The 18092-nt window shown below is 42.3% G+C and overlaps 1 protein-coding gene across 1 annotated transcript; it reads right to left on the bottom strand.

Moving 5' to 3' along the window:
* Positions 1-257: 257 nt before the first annotated feature.
* On the bottom strand, positions 258-17584 carry DDX3X (DEAD-box helicase 3 X-linked). Its single transcript, XM_009904260.2, has 17 exons — positions 17418-17584; positions 14759-14816; positions 13863-13913; positions 9537-9660; positions 8262-8402; positions 8080-8179; positions 7399-7534; positions 6953-7038; positions 6355-6453; positions 6115-6275; positions 5771-5915; positions 5514-5658; positions 5069-5250; positions 4861-4978; positions 4284-4440; positions 3196-3323; positions 258-2797 (listed from the first exon to the last, which is right to left on the bottom strand). Exons 1-17 carry the CDS (start codon positions 17460-17462, stop codon positions 2715-2717), a joined length of 1959 nt encoding a protein of 652 aa, XP_009902562.1. The 5' UTR covers positions 17463-17584; the 3' UTR covers positions 258-2714.
* Positions 17585-18092: the final 508 nt, after the last annotated feature.

Genomic DNA, 18092 nt, shown 5'->3' with positions numbered 1-18092 from the left:
TTGAAATGCATTAAAAAAAAAAAAAGAGTCTTCCTCCTCTGTCCCACATCTGTTAGCTTCTCTAGAAGACCTTCACAGATTTCCAAGACTGTGGGGCACAAGTTACAGTTTAAGTCCTAAGCCTAGCTGATAAGCATGCTGCTGTGTACACCACACTAGATGGACCTGCTTCCAGAGCTGCATGCAGATGAGGCCGTTTGTGCTAACAATCTTGTGTAAACCAGAAGAGTGACGCTTCACAAATGAGCAGACCATGCAGTTCCAACTTTATTATTTTAATAAAATCAAGAATATGCACAGCACATGCAGTGCTAGCATCTAAACTAATACAATAAGCAATTCTAAACCTACAGTGACTTGAAATTTGTATTTCACATTCAGCAAGTTTAAGTCCATTCTTGCATATTGTTTTGAATCCTTGTATCTGAACTGAAAATATTGCTGGCTGAAAAAACTTGCTAAAATGCACAAGTCACTGATTATGCCAATACAACAAAGATAACCACATGTTTGAGGATTGCAATGTGCCAGACATTCACTGAAAAAAAAACAAAAACCAAACCAAAAAACCACACAACTAAACAAAACTCACGCAACAAACATCTGAGAATCTGGACACTTCACATCAGTGTTTAGAAGTGTTTCATTAATATCTTAAGACAAGTGTATCAAAACCTTGGCATGTTTTAATTTTAAGTTGCCAATTTTTGTTTCACTATCAGAAAGTTATGGCTACACTGCCAATGCCGGGTCTGCTTAATTTGACTTAAGAGTTTAATATGACTTAAACATTAAAAGCTCACACTACCCCGAAATATATAATTTCACGCATACGGTGACATTCAACATTCAAGTGCCAGTGTTTTTGTACTGTCTTTTGGTCAAGTTTCTTTAAACTTTCAAAGAATCACTTTTAGGCTTACAAAAATAAATATTTGTCAAAAATGTTCAATAAATATTACACAAAACTAGCAGCAAAAAGTATCTAGAAATCTGTCGTGTGCAAATAGTTTTCTTCCCAGCTATCATTCCCGTGGTCCCAAGTTAAGTTTTAGAATCTATTTCCTTCTCCTTAAACAAGCTGCGTTCAATCTCCAAGAGACAAAATAAGATTGGAAGTTAAGGACACGCACACAAGACATATATAAAATTCTCTGAATGTGCAATAAAAGAAGTATTTTGTAAAAAGTTATGGGCAAAATGTACAAGGGCCTAAACCTAGACTTGAAATAGCACCATAACAAATGACCTCAATACTGTCAAGTGCACCTACTTAATAAAAGTTTTAGAACAAGGCACAATACACTTGAAAAAATCTATTGCACTTTAGGAGATTTTTGCCGTTTCCCAATGCCACTGTAGACTAGCTGTTAACTGCTCTGGCCGCAAAGTTAGCGCAGAAATTCCAAGTGGCAGAGGCATTTTTCTGGTGGACAATACTTATCTTTGGCCAGATTTAGCATAAACAGACTATAAATACAATGGAAACCTATGCAACTAAAACTGACTAAAACTGCACTTTAATAGCAGAATTGAAACCTTGTGCAGTTTATGTACATTTCCAACCTCTGTGATCTCAGGTTTGTTTGTTACTCTTCTGGAGCCATTTTACAAAGTCTACAGTAAGCCAGTTTAACATCTCCACGCAGCTTGAACAGAGTAATGTGAATCTGCATTAAAATAAAGCCTGCTGCATAATTCTTCCTGTTCATACCCTCTTGACCAAAAAACATCAACACTAGCATGCGTTATTAGACCAAAAATTCAGTCAGGCCCTTAAGGAGGACCAATCACTGCCATGGTCAGCCATTCTACCATTTCAATTTTATATGGCAGGCATTTTAAAAAGTCTAAATAGATGAATTCTCCTAAAATCTATTTCAAGTTATCAGACCTTTAAACGTTCCCTGTAATGTTCTGCCCACATTTGGCTAGCTCACATTAATGATCTGCCTAAATATTGAAAAAGGAATTGCTGTATTTACTTGCATTAACTTCAAAAACAGTGCTTTTAATGTATGCATGTATCCATACATCATCTCATCATGACTGGAATGGCTTATTAAAGGCTATCAGGTTCTAAGTACCTATCCAGGATAGAGTGAGCAAATCAGAACTTTAACTTAGTACAGTTTTGCCACATTAGAAACTAATTGCATTGATATGCTTCAAGATGTTTTGTTTTTCAAATCTGTAGATACCAAAAGCCCTAATGCAGGCTACCGCATAAGTTTTTCTTTGTAGTATTATGGATGAATCAGTGATTCCTGTTTAAGTTGTATCACACCTGTGTGCCAAGGTTTGATTTTAGCCCAAGTTCAGTAATTTTTATTTTGTCAAAACAATTGATATCTTGAGCATTACTGAGCCAACAGGACATCAAAATAAAAGTTGTCTAAAGTTAAAGGCACAGTACATTAACAAACAAATGATCCTCAGTCACAAAATCATAAATGCAGTTTCTGGGAAGGGATGGGTGGGAGGGGAGTTAATCCTGACTACAGCAATAGAGTCTTCAAAACCACCTTCAAGATAGGGCTACTTGTTCCTTTATTTCCATCTTGTGACCTTGAGCTCCCTTAAAAAAAATTTCAGTGGAGAATCACAGCTGGTAATGTACTGCGAGTTCTTGAAGCTACACAAGGTATAGTCTGGCTAAGTTACATGTGGTTTCCATATTAGCTTGTTTGGTAAGATATCTGCTGCAAGCAGATTCAGTTGCCCCACCAGTCAACCCCCTGGGAGTTATAGTTTCCTCCATATCCATCACTGTTGTAGAAGCCTCCATAACCACCACCTATGAAAGGCAAGAGAAAACGTTGCTTAATTAACCCGCCACAGACTGCACCTTCAAAACAAGACAACAGCCCAGGGCACAGACAAGGTATCAGTTATCTGTTAAAAGGAAACCCACCCAGGAGTAGTGTCAAATGCATACATTATGATGCTGGAAAGACAGGCAGCAATAAATTAAACCTAAGAACTTGCACTAGCCTAAACCCAGGAAGGATGCTGAGACCTTGCCTAACAAGCATCAGCTGACCTCCTACTTAAACTTTGCCTCCAGAAGTTTTTTCCACAAGACAACAAAATTCTGAGTGTGCCGTGAAAGGAGTGTTTTGTAAAAGGTTGTGGGCAACAATATGTGAGGACATAAATCCACACACTTCTATCTGCCTGCCTAGCTTTTCTTACCTCCAAATCCTCTGCTGCCACTTCCTCCAGTGCGGCTGATGGCTGATCGACTGCCACTGAAGTTATTGCTGGCAGAACCGCTACTTGTTCGGTAGTCTCTGGCACCAAATCCTCCACTGAATCTATTGCTGTGTAAAGGAAGAAAATAAAACACTTCTGTAAAGTTGTGGATACTGTAAGCACCACAGAAACAGACTGAAACACCACGTTTCTACAGCTCTAGCTACTAACTTTAGCTGGCCAGAAAGTTCAGTATACTTTATAAGCATCCTTATACTATTTGGAAAGGGCATTCAAGATGGTAAAGGAAAATGCACTGTTTGAACAAGGTCCTGCTGAACTTGGTATGTTACAACAAGAACTGCTTTCTTAGGTCCTGCTAAGACTCGATTCAGTGGCACCTATGCTCCACAGAATTTCCAAATGTATCTCAGTGTTTTAAGCGATGCATTTATGATCACTGTTCATACTGTAGAAAGGACAATTACTTTGTAAGTATATTTCTGAAGGGAAAAAAGGCAACTAGAATTCATGTGGCTGTACAACGTTAACTACATTAAGAAGGACGAGTGGTTTCTCCTCCCACACTGCTAAAACATCGAACAGAACTCTGTATTACCAGCTTACAAAGCATGTTATGTTTCCACAGCAGAAATATTTTACAATTAGCCTCACACTTGCAGTCTAACTCATACCTTTCCCAAATTTATGTCAGGGGGCAGGCATTGCCTTTTCCTAAACACCAGAACAGCTGCTTAAGGTACATCCCTGGCACATGCAGGTATGCATTTCTACTAAGCATTTTGCAAGTGCTCCTCAGTTCTGAAGACAGTTTTGCTAGACCTCATTCTACCTCACCTGTATCTAGCTGTCTGCTTAGGAGGAGAAAAGTCATATGGGTTAACTGCCTTACAATAGCACAGGATAAAAACAGACATCACACCTTCTCATATGCTTAAATCATCGTTCAACTCACTCCTATCTCTTCCTCTGTTTTTTGGTTTGTTTTTTTAATGAAAGCAAGTCACAGAACTGCATGCCTCTCAGGATGGATTAAGCATACTTTTACCCAAAGCTGTGACCATTACCTCTTAGATCGCCCACGGCTACCACCTCCTTTGTGATGCTGTTCATAAGCCATGTTTTCCAGCCAAGATGGTACTTCTTGCTTAGCCTCAACAAGAAGATCAAGCAAGTCCTTGGTGATGTTTACGTTCCTCTCATTGAAGAACGATGTGGCAAGACCTAAAGTAGACATTTGCGATTAGTCTTACACAAACCAAGTACACTACCACACTCCACTTGCAGCTCTGACAAATACCATATCAGATTCCTTCTGGACAAGCTGGAGAACGCTGGAATTACCTGAAGAGAAAGCTGTTTAAGACTGCTATACTGGCACAGCAAGTCACAAAACCCCTGGCTACTTACTGACAGCAGATGTCAAGCTTCCATGTGGTATCACCACAAGCTTTTTAGTAGTTACAAAAGTACTAGCTAAAGGAACTGGTTAGTTTCCACACTGGACAGACAGCAGCAACCAGTTTCTGATCACAGAAGGCAGCACACAGGCTCTTAAGTATTTAGCTGGAATCTGCTACACAATGAATGCTACATCTATCAACTCAGGTATTAAGTGCTATGAAAATGCTACATCATACTTACCAAGGTTTCCTACACGTCCTGTACGGCCAATACGATGTACATATTCCTCAATGTCACTCGGCAAGTCAAAGTTTATGACATGCTTTACATTTGAGATATCCAGTCCTCTTGCTGCTACCTAGGGGTTGAAGGATTACATAAATTCTAAGTAAAATTCTACAGACCAAGTAACATGCTTATTGGCTCAGGCTTCAGAGATTTCACTTACCGCTGTAGCAACAAGAATTGGGCTCTTGCCCGAACGGAACTGGTGCAGTGCTTCCTCTCTGTCTCTTTGAGAGCGATCTCCATGTATACTTGTACAGGCATATCCTTCATGGAACAAGAAGTCCTCAAGAGCATCTGCCCCCTTTTTAGTTTCCACAAACACCAGAGTCAAGGAATCTTTGCCTAAAGAGAATTAAAACACAAGTCAGCAGAAAAGCAGCACAGAACAATAGTTGGTTCCCACGCCTGGTAAAAGGCAGTTTCAGTTCTCTGCTCCTCTTTAGACACTGTAGACCTCCCTCCCCAGAAGAGTTTACATAACAAACCTGACATTTAGCCACTGCAATACATTCACTGCATGTTAAGGAAGTAATTCTCTCATTCACCTACTCCAAGTTCTTATTACTCAAGTCATTTGCCTTATTTATCTGAAACTGGCCTTTTACCTGTGGCACTTAGCAGGTCAAGCAGAAATGATCGTTTGTCTACCTCTTCCACCCATACTACTTTCTGTGTGATATTCTCAGATGTAGAACCTACTCTGCCAACAGCCAGAAAGATATATTCATCAAGGAAGTCACGAGCAAGCATCTAAAAAAACAAACAAACAGAAAAGGAAGAAAGAGACATCACTGTTTTACTCCTTTCAGAAATTCTATTTGGCCTTATGAGCTGTTAAAATATTTGTACTTTTGTAAAGTACCTGGATTTCCTTGGGGAAAGTAGCACTGAACATCATGGTATGGCGAACCCCCTTTGGTGGCATAGTATCTTGTTCAACAATTCGACGAATTTGAGGTTCAAACCCCATATCAAGCATTCTGTCAGCTTCATCAAGCACCAGGTACCTACACAGTAACAGACAAGGTTACTCTTCAGGCATGCAAGATGTGGTCCAGTGCCTGCAGTGGGTTACAAGCTCCCAACTAGATGCTTACACCGTTTGAAAACTTGGAACTTGAAGTGAGATCAGAGAGTTAATGGCACTTAAGAAGTTAGTTTCTAGTTGTCCAGTCATTCACATATGAACAGGAACATTTTACTTACTTGCAGAAATCCAGTCCAATCTTTCCCCTCTCCATCATATCAACCAGTCGTCCTGGAGTTGCTACAAGCAAGTGACATCCACGTTCCAAGTCACGTATCTGCTGACCAATGTCTGCCCCACCGTATACAACACAAGGACGAACTCTGGAACGGTATGCAAACTACAAAGCAAAGTAAGTTAACAACAAGGAAAAAAAAAATTATTTAAGCTATTTTATGTCAATGAACTCCTAGATATACCTTTCTGGCTTCCTCATAGATTTGCACAGCCAGTTCTCTAGTGGGAGCCAAGACCAGTGAGATTGGATATTGTTTACGGCGCCCATATCTTCCATTCTCCTGAAGGAAGAAAAAATAAACAGTTAGAGTAACCATCCCCTGTCAAGAACAAGGGAAATAGAAACAGCTACTGTAAGCTAAATTTTGAAGACAGGTCACCAAATTTACCTTAGTAAGAAATCAAGCTAACCTGAGAGCCAACCTGTTTTAAGCATTGCATCTGAAGACTGCCCAACTACAGTACCAAACATTCAGCTGTTGGTTAGTATGTTCAGAAGTTGCCAAGTAGCTTTATAGCAAGGAAAGGGTCTTTATGACTTATGCAGCAAACAAATATTCAAATAATCTTTTCTCTAAGCTTAGCAACCTTTTGGATAGGACAAAGAAAAGAGATTGTTCCACAGCCTGCATTTTTCAAATTAATGAGAAGTTTGCCTACCAAACCCAAAATAATGACAATGTTAAGCCCAGCTATTGTGTTCAATAACAGATACCAGCATATAGGACAAAAATATGCATTGGTCATAGCTTTTTCAAGACTGGGTATTTAAACACTTGCCTTCATAGCTCTCAAGGCATCACCAGGGCCATCTGCATAGATTTGGCTCAATATTGGTAGAAGAAACGCAGCTGTTTTCCCAGATCCTATTAGGACACAATTTGGTATTATTAATAGTTAATACTGCAGTAGCTGCAAAAATAACTACCATATGTGTATCACTAGCATATTCCCTTTAACATCTGCACTAGAATATGAATACTACCAGCAGGGGTTATCTATAGAAGACCTGCCACTCAGCACCACAAAACTCAGGTGAGAAGTATTTAAGCATTTTTGTCAGAAAGAATATAGTAAACCCAATCAAGTCACACTTAGAGCAGTTGCAAGACACTGCAAGTATTTCAACATACTTTAAACAGAAAGTTGTCCACAAATTGACAAATACAAAACCCTCATCCTACTGAAACAAAGCAGTAAAAAAAAAAAAAGTGTTACTAACTTACCTGTCTGAGCACAGGCCATCAAGTCTCTCTTTTCTTTAATAATAGGTATTGCATGTTTCTGGACTGGAGTAGGACGGGTGTAGCGTGTAAGCTCAATGTTTCCCATAATAATTTCCCCCATGTCAACATCACTGAACTGCAAGATATTTAAAATGAGTAAGATGGGGATCCTTCTCTTCAGCCACAAGGGAACAACATCATTCAATTTAAGTCATGTGTAAATAGCTTTTGTTTCATCTCTTACGTAACTTGAAGCTCGGGAGCAGCTAATTAGAGAGTCTGGCAACTACTTAGTCCAGTCATGTCAGTGAACCTTTTAAGCTAGCCAAGCCTGAAGCACATGCTACACTAGCATCCAACACAATGCCTATGCTTAAGCAACAAACCAGCACCCCTAAGCACCTCTACTTCTGTGTAGGTTTATTGTTTAAGGACAAGTGATACAAAGCGAGCTACCAAGTATTAGCTGAGCAAGCACAAACAACTTCTCACATTTTAGTACACCATATGCAACCTTCCTCTGCAAAACAGTTCAGCTGCAGAAAACCAAAACAGAATTTCCTTTTCTCCCTGAACTTCAAGGCAGCATGGCATGAAGTTTCATGTGCAAAATAGTCACTCAAAAAAAGAAAACCACCACCACCCACACAACAATAAAAACCACCAGAAAACAAAACTTACACTTTCAATATGTGGAGGACAGTTGCTGCCTGTTGCTTCAACAGGAATGTCATCATATTTCTCAAAGTTAATGCCAGTATTGCTTCCTGAAAAGAGCTCTCTAAAAAACAGAGAGAGGTATTTAGTTGCTACACATTATCAGTCGATCAGGTCATGTGAATTTATGCTATTCCATTACTTACTGTTCCAGGCGTTCACTTGGGGGAAGAGGCTTTGACCAGTCATCTTCATCTGATTTGTCAGACCAGCGGCTACCCCCACCACGGTCAAATCTACCAAAGCCACTCCGATCGTAGTCACCACCTCTTCCACGCTCTTCATACCTAAACACAGTAAGGGTATCAGGCCACCATTCCTCAGCAACGGGGTTTTTAGGCATAGAAACACATGCCCAGTGTATTTTATATACACTGTAAACCAATTTGAAATTAGAGTGTATGTACTTGCTTCTTGACCTATGCACTGAAATTAGTCCCATCCATCAGACTAGGTCTTATCATTCCATGTAATAGGTAACTTGTCATGATTTCACAGCTCATGTTTAGCTTGCCCCATTGAACATCATACCAGAATTTTTATCTGGTTAAGTGAAACAAGTGTAAAGTAATCAGTCATCTGCCAGTAAAGCTGCATTTCAAGATGCTTATGCTTTACCATTTTTTATAAGGCAATCCACTTAAAGCTCTTGGAGACCTTGTTCAGTACTTCCCCCCCTTTCTCTGTGCCTCACTTTACATAGGTCTCCCACCAACAAGACAAAACCCTCAAGTGCTGCAGTATGTTCCTTTATTCCCCCACCACCTGACAAAACTGAGTATCTCAATTACATGTCACATTATTTTATAAAGAGGGAGCTCACCTGTATTACTGACTTGGAAAGAAGGTGGAAGAAGTCCTTACCTCAACTGTTTAGTTTTTGGTCTGGTAAATCATGTTTGAGAAAAGTCTGGATACAGGACTAGCGTCAGCTTTACTAGTCGATAAAGGTGACTCTCACCACACTTGTGCATACAACGCATGATGTGTGTAAGACTGATCAAGTAAGGTAGAGAACCTGCAAGAGTCTCACCCAGTTTTATTAACTACACTTTTTAAACAAGGAAAAAAATACTGAAATTAAAAAAAAAAAATTTAAGGAAAAAAAATCCGTTTTGATGTATTCTGTGCTCCCAACAGCTCTTAATGATTGTTCTGAAAGTAGCCATCCTTCTAGCAGTCTTTTTGATGGCTGGTGCTGGCCTACATAGCACGGTTTTTTGAACACATGCAACATTCCCATCCTTGAACTCATGTAGCTTTAAATGCAAGGCATTCTAACACTCTCCTCCCCTCCCAGGTTCCTCCTACCTTATCCTGTTGTTCAGGCTTAGAACTCCAAATTTAACATCAAAATTACAGGTGCACTACTAGAATCAAGACAAACTTTGTATGTACCACCCAGACAAATGAGTACTTGCCTTCCTCCTCTTGATCCATTTCCACGGTCAAAGAAGCTTGGTTTTGCTCCACGGTCAGATCGTGCTCCAAAGCTGATGTAGGCATCCTTGTCCCTACTGGCACTCCAGCCACCACTATCAAAACCTAATAGAGAAAGGCATTTCAGCCATACATTGCATAGTCTAGGCTTTTACAAGAACAACAAAAATATCTGGCCACTACAACTTCACTAGTTTGAAAGGCAGGAAGCCCTCCAAGAATGGAAGATGTACAAGTGTGAAGATTTATTCATCAAGGGACTAAGCATGTCTCATTGTTTATTAGAACTTTCTGAAACCACTCCACTCATGTCCAAGGCATACACTTAATTTTTTAATATTCTGCACCTGCCTCTGCACTAATATGAAAGTTGCCTATTCTGGAAATAGACCTATCACCAGAAACGTTCAGACAGTAAGCCTTGCCAAGCCTAATATACATTCTTAAACTTCCATCACAAATCTTTGATGATGCATTTGAATTTACTTTGAGGTTAACAATGCTTCTGGAGGAGATCAATAAATGGTATTAGTCCTAACACTAGAAATCCTTATAAATGCTAGAATGCTTTGTCATACTGCCAAGTACACAGAGCAAATCTACAGAGACACTAAAACAAATTAACAGCAAGATGCAAAAATAAGGAATACAGGGTTAACAATGAATTACATCCCCAGCACTCTCGCACTCAGCTATAGTAGATACCTACTGAAGTATGTTAAAGAAAAGGACCACGTAGCATACAGGAAGTACATCAGCTTGCCAACACAACAAAGTAGGAAATCTTGGTTTTCCTGATTTTTCAAGGGTTGTGATATAAGCAGGAACACAGAATATAAAGCAGTATTTAACTAAGAACTTAAGAATTCTGATCCAGAGTTCTAACCTTCACAGGTCTGAAAACATGACCCCCAGTCTCAGCTATTGAATTCTGACAGAGAAAGTGAAATAAACAGATAACCAGTGTCACTCCAATTAGTAAACAAGCTTTTGCCAATTCCACAGCACAAACTCAACTCAAGGTCTATGTACTAGATAATAAAAAGGGTTGCTGTAAGCCCTATCGCTCAGAAAAAAACTCCGCTACAATTACCCAGCCTTATTAATATGTTCTCTGCAAGGCATCATTTCCCTTGCTCCACACTTTTATTCAGAAAGAAATTCTACTCCCCAGAATCCAGACATGTGTTAGTCACGAGGGAACTTCAAAAACAAGTGTGACAGCTGTAACTGAAGCAGACAGCAAAAAATTATTCACACATGAAGTTTATTAGCACACAGCATCATGGAATGTTTCAAGATCTCCAAAGTACTTTAAAAAGTATCAGATTTATTTCTCTGACATGAACAGAATGATCATAAGACCACACGAGAATTATCACAAAATTCCTTAAAACATTTTGGCTGGGTTTGGTTTTGGTTGCTTTTGGTTCAGGTTGTTCTTATTTTCCTCTTTCCTTAAGGGAAAGCCCATATAGACTCCATTCAGCATGTGTTTTTCACCAAGGGGTTAAATATGAAGAGTGGTAGAATTATCAGTGCTTTGCCTCAATCTGAATTTGCATTTTATAATGCTCTAACATCAATCATTGTCAGCTTACAGCAAGTTAAGACTCACAGAATTCTGTAAGCTGAAAAAGGCTCCAACATCTACTGCTTCATCTACTACAGATTAAATATCCGGAAGCTGCTTTCAGGAAGTTTGACAACAAAATTACATGGCAACAAGCTTTAGTGTTATCAAGATCATGGAAGCAGAACACTTCAGACCAGGGAGTTCTGCACACTGAGTTCCATACACTGTAGCTTCAAGAGTTGAAAAACAGAACTGCCATTAAGCAACCCTAAGGACCTATTTTTAGGCATGCTTCCGTACTTCGACCAGTTCTGTAATGTCCAGTATACAGGCTAAGATATTAACACTACAATAAGGACAGACCTGCAGGTGTATAGAAAGAATAAGCTGAACGAAGCACTGCAGAGTTTAAGCAGAAACAGTCTAGATCCCTTAGCAGGCTTCCCATCAATACCTACTGGAATCAAGATGCTCAGGCCTTCAGGGAACTAAGAGACTAGCTGTTTTTTTTAAGCGTCAAGCACAATGCCTTAAGCAATTTCTTACTTAGATGCAAATAAGCCTATTGTGCAACTTTAATATGCCTGATACACCATCATCAGCTTCAGAAGAAAGTTGAGAGCCCCAAGCTAAAAACCATAAACCATTCTTTTTCTAAAGAAACAGAAGAGGGAAGTAATTATTTTTCCAAGTTTTTAAATGCAGTTATAGTTCATTAGCACTTTCACAGAAGTCCTTACGGTTTTGACATGTGAACAAGACAATTCTACTGGATTACTGAAATAGTTGTACCAAGTACAGTTTAACTGATGTTTACATAAATAAAAACTATTGGGTTACTACACTTGCAAGTCTGCATGAAGAGTTTTGTTACATGGTCAAATGTCACTACTATCTATTTTGCCAGTTCTGTGATAATGTCTACACTTTGAAACATCTATCTGTTGCTAAAGACTGCAAGGACTGTCAATATACAGTACAGCTTCAACACAGCCAAAGAAGCAATCCTTAATTAACAGAAGCAAACACTACTGTTGTGAAATTACAACTGTACAGGCTTCAAATCAAATCCTATAAAAATAGTGCATCTTGTTACAAGAAGCCATAGGGAGTCTAGCTGTACAGCACTTGAGCATCTTTAGAGCTCTGAAGTTCTGAAATGTTACATCTACCAAGGGAAATCAGCAAACTGTATTCATTCAACAAGCCATGCATAAAACTTCAGTTTCATGATTTGTTTACCTTTTTGCAAGGCAAAGCCTGAAGGCCCAGAAGAACTAGACATGACCACATGTACACTGCAATGTTTGAACTCGGGTCTTGCACAGAAGAAAAAGTGACAGTTCTAGCTATACATAACAGATCATGTAAACTCAAGGTTAGCACTGAAGTACCCCTTTGGTTTAGTATCTTCAAAAATTAAGCTGGAGTTCGGTACAAAAACCCATGTAGAGAAAAAGAAATCTACGAAGAGCAAACATCCACCAGCCAGCTCTGTTTCCCGCTTTTTTGAAACCTGCACATTCCTCGTAGGGCCAGTCAGTCAATTTATTGAAAGAGTGCTCCCATCTGAGGTTAAAGTGATCTGAAACCTCAAGAGCACCCAGTTGCCAAACAGACTTCTACTTTCTCCAAGACATTCAGCTCTGGCAATAGGCTGATCATTTGGTGCTTCAGGGCATGATTTTTTAGGTTAAAAAACAGAACAAAGACCAACCAACCCACACCACACTAGCTTGGACATATGCAAAGGCAAGACAGATTGATCTGTTTCTTCAAATATCATAAACCTGCAGTGGAGCATTTCTGATCCAGACAAATTTAAAAATCACACAGCTCCAGAAGTACTATGAGATCTATCAGCATATACTTCAATATTCTCCTCCCACCCACTCCTAATGGAAAATTCCTTGCAGTATTGAGAAGAAAACCTGTCCAAGTCCACTGCTTTAGAAACATTAAAAAAAACCACAACTTCTCTAAGTTGTAGTTTATCAGAAATTATTTCAGTTCCTTCATTCCAGTAGGTGTGAGAAGTGTTTCTCTATTTACACAAGTCACTAGATATGATAATGCACGCTTAGTATCTGCCATCTCTACAGCTTACAAATTAAACTCAAGATTTACTTCACTGAACTCCACAAATAACAGTTTTCACCATGTCTCACTTAGAAATTTGAGTACAAGATATGAAGGCAATTCCTCAGCACCTGGTCATGTGTTTCATGCACCAGCAGCATCCCACAATTTCCTTCTGCAAGTACTCTTGTGGACTTCCACAAAAACTCCTAAGAAACTAAGTTTTACCTCTTTTATCATGCTCCCTAGTTAACAAAAAGTTGGGTAAAACATCCATTTGCAGTGAAACTGTTCTGTGTGTTCATATAGAAGAGCTGGATACTACAATTCAGTCACTAGCAGAAAAACTGGTACTCCCAAAATGTATTATAATTGATTACAATGCTACTCAAAATGGAAGAGTCCACTTTGCTTCAGTTACATAATGAGATACAGCAAGTATTTTACCAGATTCTGAACTTAAGAGCTTACAAACATAACCTGGTGAAGGAACTAAGAATACCACACTGCAAATGGAAGATTAAGTTGCAGTGCTTTGCACACAACAGTCTTGTATAATCACCTTTTACAATACTGTCAAAGCCTCTGAAACATGATCCTAGAGGTGCAAAAGTAGACCAAAACAAGCATTGCCAGAATCTCCCATACATACCCTGTTTTGAAGCTTCCCTGTTCCGCAAGTGAGGAGGAATGTATCGGCCTTCTGTAGGACACAGAAATGTCACAAGGTTAGTGTCAGCATCTGTTCAAATACTAGTCTTTCCAACAACAGCTTTTCCTCACAGAAAAAAAATATCTGCCTGCCTCACTCTTTAAGGCCTCTTCAAATATGAGTCCTTCACTACAGCATTTAGTATCCTCTCAGAGGACCAACACAGTGAAAATTAAGCTCTTACATGCTCATTTAAGCGTACGTCTTGCTACTTCTTTGACCAAGTCATGCATGCCCTTTATGGATATTACATTGTCTGTGAAAAGAAACTGTCTTCCTAGAATTCACTAACCTTGTGCCAGGTGTTCGAGCAGCGTAAGATTTTCACTGTCATTCAAGCACTGCCACTCATAGCCAGTTGCCTTTCCCCTTGAATTCAACCATTCCTATCAGTTCAGCTCAGATCTAACCAGAAGCCACATACAATTGCCTCTGAATATCATTCTTCATTTACAATCCAGAAGCATCTGTCTCCTACACAACATGAATCATAACGTACCAGGCAAGCTGAATCTGAATTCCTCATATTCCCCCTTCTTGAGGTATATAAGCCTTATGTGTTGAGTTTTATTTAACGAGTTCAACTGTAGCTGGATGTTTGAGAAGACATCAGATTACTACCACCATCAACAGCCTCAGTTGTTTTGACTACAGGCAACAGAAAACCAGACAGTACTGCAACACTAAGGTACCCGAATTTACACAGGCCATACCAACTTAAGTACTCCTATCCTGAAAATACAATGTTTTCAGAGCAGACATAACAAGCAGCCTTTTTCATTTCCACACTGTATACATGTTGGATTCAATTAAGACTTTTCAAAGCATGTACTTACTGTTTGAAGAGCTTCCTTCACCCTGAGAGTCTGAAGAATTCAAGTCTAGACCAGAGAACTAGATAAAAATAAAAGTAACATGTTACAGTGCGAATTTATGACACAGTACAAAAACCCCTATTTAATACCCAGCGCCAAGGGACATGGTTTAGTATCAGTCTTAGTAGAGTTAAGCAATGGTTGGATTCATGACCTTACGTATCTTTTCCAACTGAAACAATTCTAAGAGCAAGCAGTGTTCCCAGAAATTCTGATGCCATGAAGTCTGTTTATAATGCTCACTCTATTTGTTGTGAAGAGAACCAAACCGATAGCTAGCATTCAAGGCTATACCATCTTCAAGCAGTTTTTACACATCAATAAACATGCACCACACAGGCAGTGAGATCAAAAGAGTATCCTACAGGAACCAAATCAAGTATCACAGACTTCTGGTTTGCACACTATATGCAGGCTGAACAGCCATTTAAAACTGCCTTTCAAGTCCACTCGAGTACATTTTGATTGAATTCAATGGATTGAATTCAATTTAATTTCTCTTTCAAGTCTACAGAGACTAGATACAGCCCAAGTAATACCAATTAAATTAGACGCTACCAATATATGACCCAAATGTTTTAGGTCTAACACAACACGGACTCATTTCAGCAGGAAGTCAGTGGCAATTCACAAATCTTAAGCACAACTCATTTCAGGTGTTTGTGTGGCAAAATTCAAAACCGATTTGGCGAAATTATGTTACCTTTAAATATAATTAAATTTCTATGTGAGACCAATTGCATAGAAGTGTATTCCAAGATGACCTAGGTCAACCCAAAGCAAAGATCCCAAGCACTATCCTTGTAGATGTGCTGTCACTTAGAATACTTGAATTCTTGAAAAACTCTCCCATGGCAACCTTCATATCATCCTTTTTAAGGGTACTGCACAAAATACGGTATGTTTTTAGTTAATCCGAGCAGCAACATGGGGCTAAAGGAGGATTTTGATTTGAACTGTCAACATAACCGAAAACCCTATACAAGGTAAGAGTGGCTCTCCAAAGGCAGTCAACAGCAGCGCTGCACAGGTCTCGCACTATACGCCCCCCACTGACTCCACCGTGGCGGCAACAGTTGCCAAAATCTGATCTGGGATGTGGCGCAGCAACGAAGCCCGGCGCGGCCGCCATCTCAGTGCGGCGGTGCAGCCAGCACTGCGGGTTGGGATTTTCGGCGCAGCAGGGAGCAGCCGCAGCCTTCCAGCTAATCCGGCAGCCGGCACCCGTCACGTGCTACCTCGGGGGAGGGGGGGAAGTGGGGGAGGTGGGGTGTGGGTGAGAAAGCTGAGAAGCAGCAGGGGGGTAGGGGAGGACCGGCTCCCTGACCTACTTTGCCTAAGACTCCAAAGCAGTGCCCACTCGAAGCCTAGAAGCTGCTGAAGACTATCACTACGCTGCCACGCCAGCTGCCCGCCGCGGCCTCGCTACAACGGAGAAGCTTCTTCCCGCCTCCCCAGCCCCCTTTTCCAGGGATTAGATAACCATCTATCCCCCCCCCCCACATTGGGCAGCGGCATGCGCCCGACTCCGCCCAGAGGTGGCCAAGGGGAAGGGGGGGGGGGGGCGGGGTGGAAGACGTAGGTAGCAGGAAGAAAGACGAAAAATATAACATGGAGGAACCAAAAAAAAAAAAAAAATCCACCAGAAAAACAAACAACAACCCACAAACAGCCAAAAAAACACCCACAAACTGGGGAGGTAGGGGAAAGGTAACAACATCGCGGGCCCGTCCGCCGCCCGGACAGATGCCGTCTAAGGCGCTGCTCGCCCAGGCCCAACTGCGTCACGGGGGCCCACTTGCACATTGCAGGAAAGAGCGGGAAAGGCTGCGGCCGGGCCCTGCTGACGCAGCTCGAACAAAGGCAGCCGCCAGCGCCCCCTTCCCCGGGGATGGGGGCGCCAACACAAAGCGCTGTCCTTCCCCACCCCCTGCCTCGCCCCATCACAGGCACAATGGCCGCCATTATCGTGTCTTTCTCCCCGTCCCCCCTCCTCCACACACCCCCACTCCCCCCCCACCCCGCGCGCTGCCGTTCCTAGCCGCCGCCGCCAGGGGTCCTAGCGGCCAACACTACCATCGCCGCTCGACGCCACACAAAAGCCGGGCCTGGAGCGTGGCGAGGAGGCCGTGGGGGCAGGCGCAAATTCCGGCTTGGGCGCCTGGGCGGCAGTTGGTTTTCCCGTTCTTCCCCGTGCCCCTCACCCCCCTCCCTGCCACGGCAGTAGGAAGCCCCCGCGAGAGGAAACCGGACGCAAGACCATCGCACATTGTAAACTGCGCAACAACTGCATACGCCACAAACGGGACGCGTCGGGGGACGGAGAGGGACCACAAAGCTGTGCGAAGGGTGGAGTTGCTGCGGGGGAAAAAAAAGAAAACACGCGGGGGGAGGGGGGGGGGAAGAGGAAGGAGGTGGTAGAAGTCATGGGGCAACAGCCGAGAACTGAGAAGCGAAGCAAGTCCTACACCAGGAACCTCGACCGTTCATCCCGCAATCTCTACCCGACGCACTCAGGAGACTACTCGGCGCCCCTCCCCACCCGCCGCTACACTCCGATTAACGGAGCGGCCTATTCTCTCCCCTCCCCCCCGCCCGCATTCCAGAGCTAGCTCCTCACCTGCTGGTCTAGACTGAGGGCATTTTCTACCGCCACATGACTCATAACGAGAGATCGTATCGGGCTGTCCCGCTCTGCCTCGAGAAATTCGGATTCGCTTGGTTGGGACCTTGCCGCTACTGCCGCCTGTCCACCGCAAATCGCTTTCCTGACTGAGCACCCCCCGCCTCGGCCCCGGCCTTTATATAGTCCCCGCCCCCCGCCTGCCCGGCGGCGCACGCTGACTTCAGCGCGCACGCTACCGCCCTTGCCCGAGTGTTCCCTTCCCCCCGCCTCCTGCTGCCAGGCGCTATCGCGAGAAGAACCGACTGCGCTGTGCCGTCGAGGAAGGACTATCGCGAGACTGGTACTGGCTTCCGCAGCTCAACCCGCGGTGAAGGACGGTCTGGAGGTGTCGCGAGACTTCGTACGCCTGCCCCACGCAGCACCCACTAGGCCTCCCGGGCTTTGCTGGCAGTACCGCGAGGTTTCCCCTTTTCCAGCGGCCTGCTTTCTGCCGGGAAAAAGGGGCCTCAAGGTCTCGCGAGATTACGCCCCCACCGCCCTCACCTATTGTTCGGCGTGCTCGCGAGAGTGCCCGATCTGGCGCGCGACTGAGGGGTCTCTAGAAGGAGTCGGATTCTAGGTCACGTGGGCGGATCGGCCGGTGCCTGCCGCCATCTTGTGCGCTTCCGC

Source organism: Dryobates pubescens, chromosome 12 (genome assembly GCF_014839835.1).
Source record: "Dryobates pubescens isolate bDryPub1 chromosome 12, bDryPub1.pri, whole genome shotgun sequence".
Classification (NCBI taxonomy): domain Eukaryota; kingdom Metazoa; phylum Chordata; class Aves; order Piciformes; family Picidae; genus Dryobates; species Dryobates pubescens.
The sequence above is the reverse complement of the archived record's forward strand: the minus strand, read 5'-3'. Positions and strand labels throughout refer to the sequence as shown.

Bases quoted from the DNA above. Each gene is read 5' to 3' on its own strand.
- DDX3X (XM_009904260.2), bottom strand. From the start codon at position 17,462: ATGAGTCATGTGGCGGTAGAAAATGCCCTCAGTCTAGACCAGCAG. The intron at 14,817-17,417 runs GTGAGGAGCTAG...ATTTTTATCTAG, and splicing joins CCCTCAGTCTAGACCAGCAG to TTCTCTGGTCTAGACTTGAA. The intron at 7,535-8,079 runs GTAAGTTTTGTT...AATATCTTGCAG, and splicing joins GTCCTCCACATATTGAAAGT to TTCAGTGATGTTGACATGGG.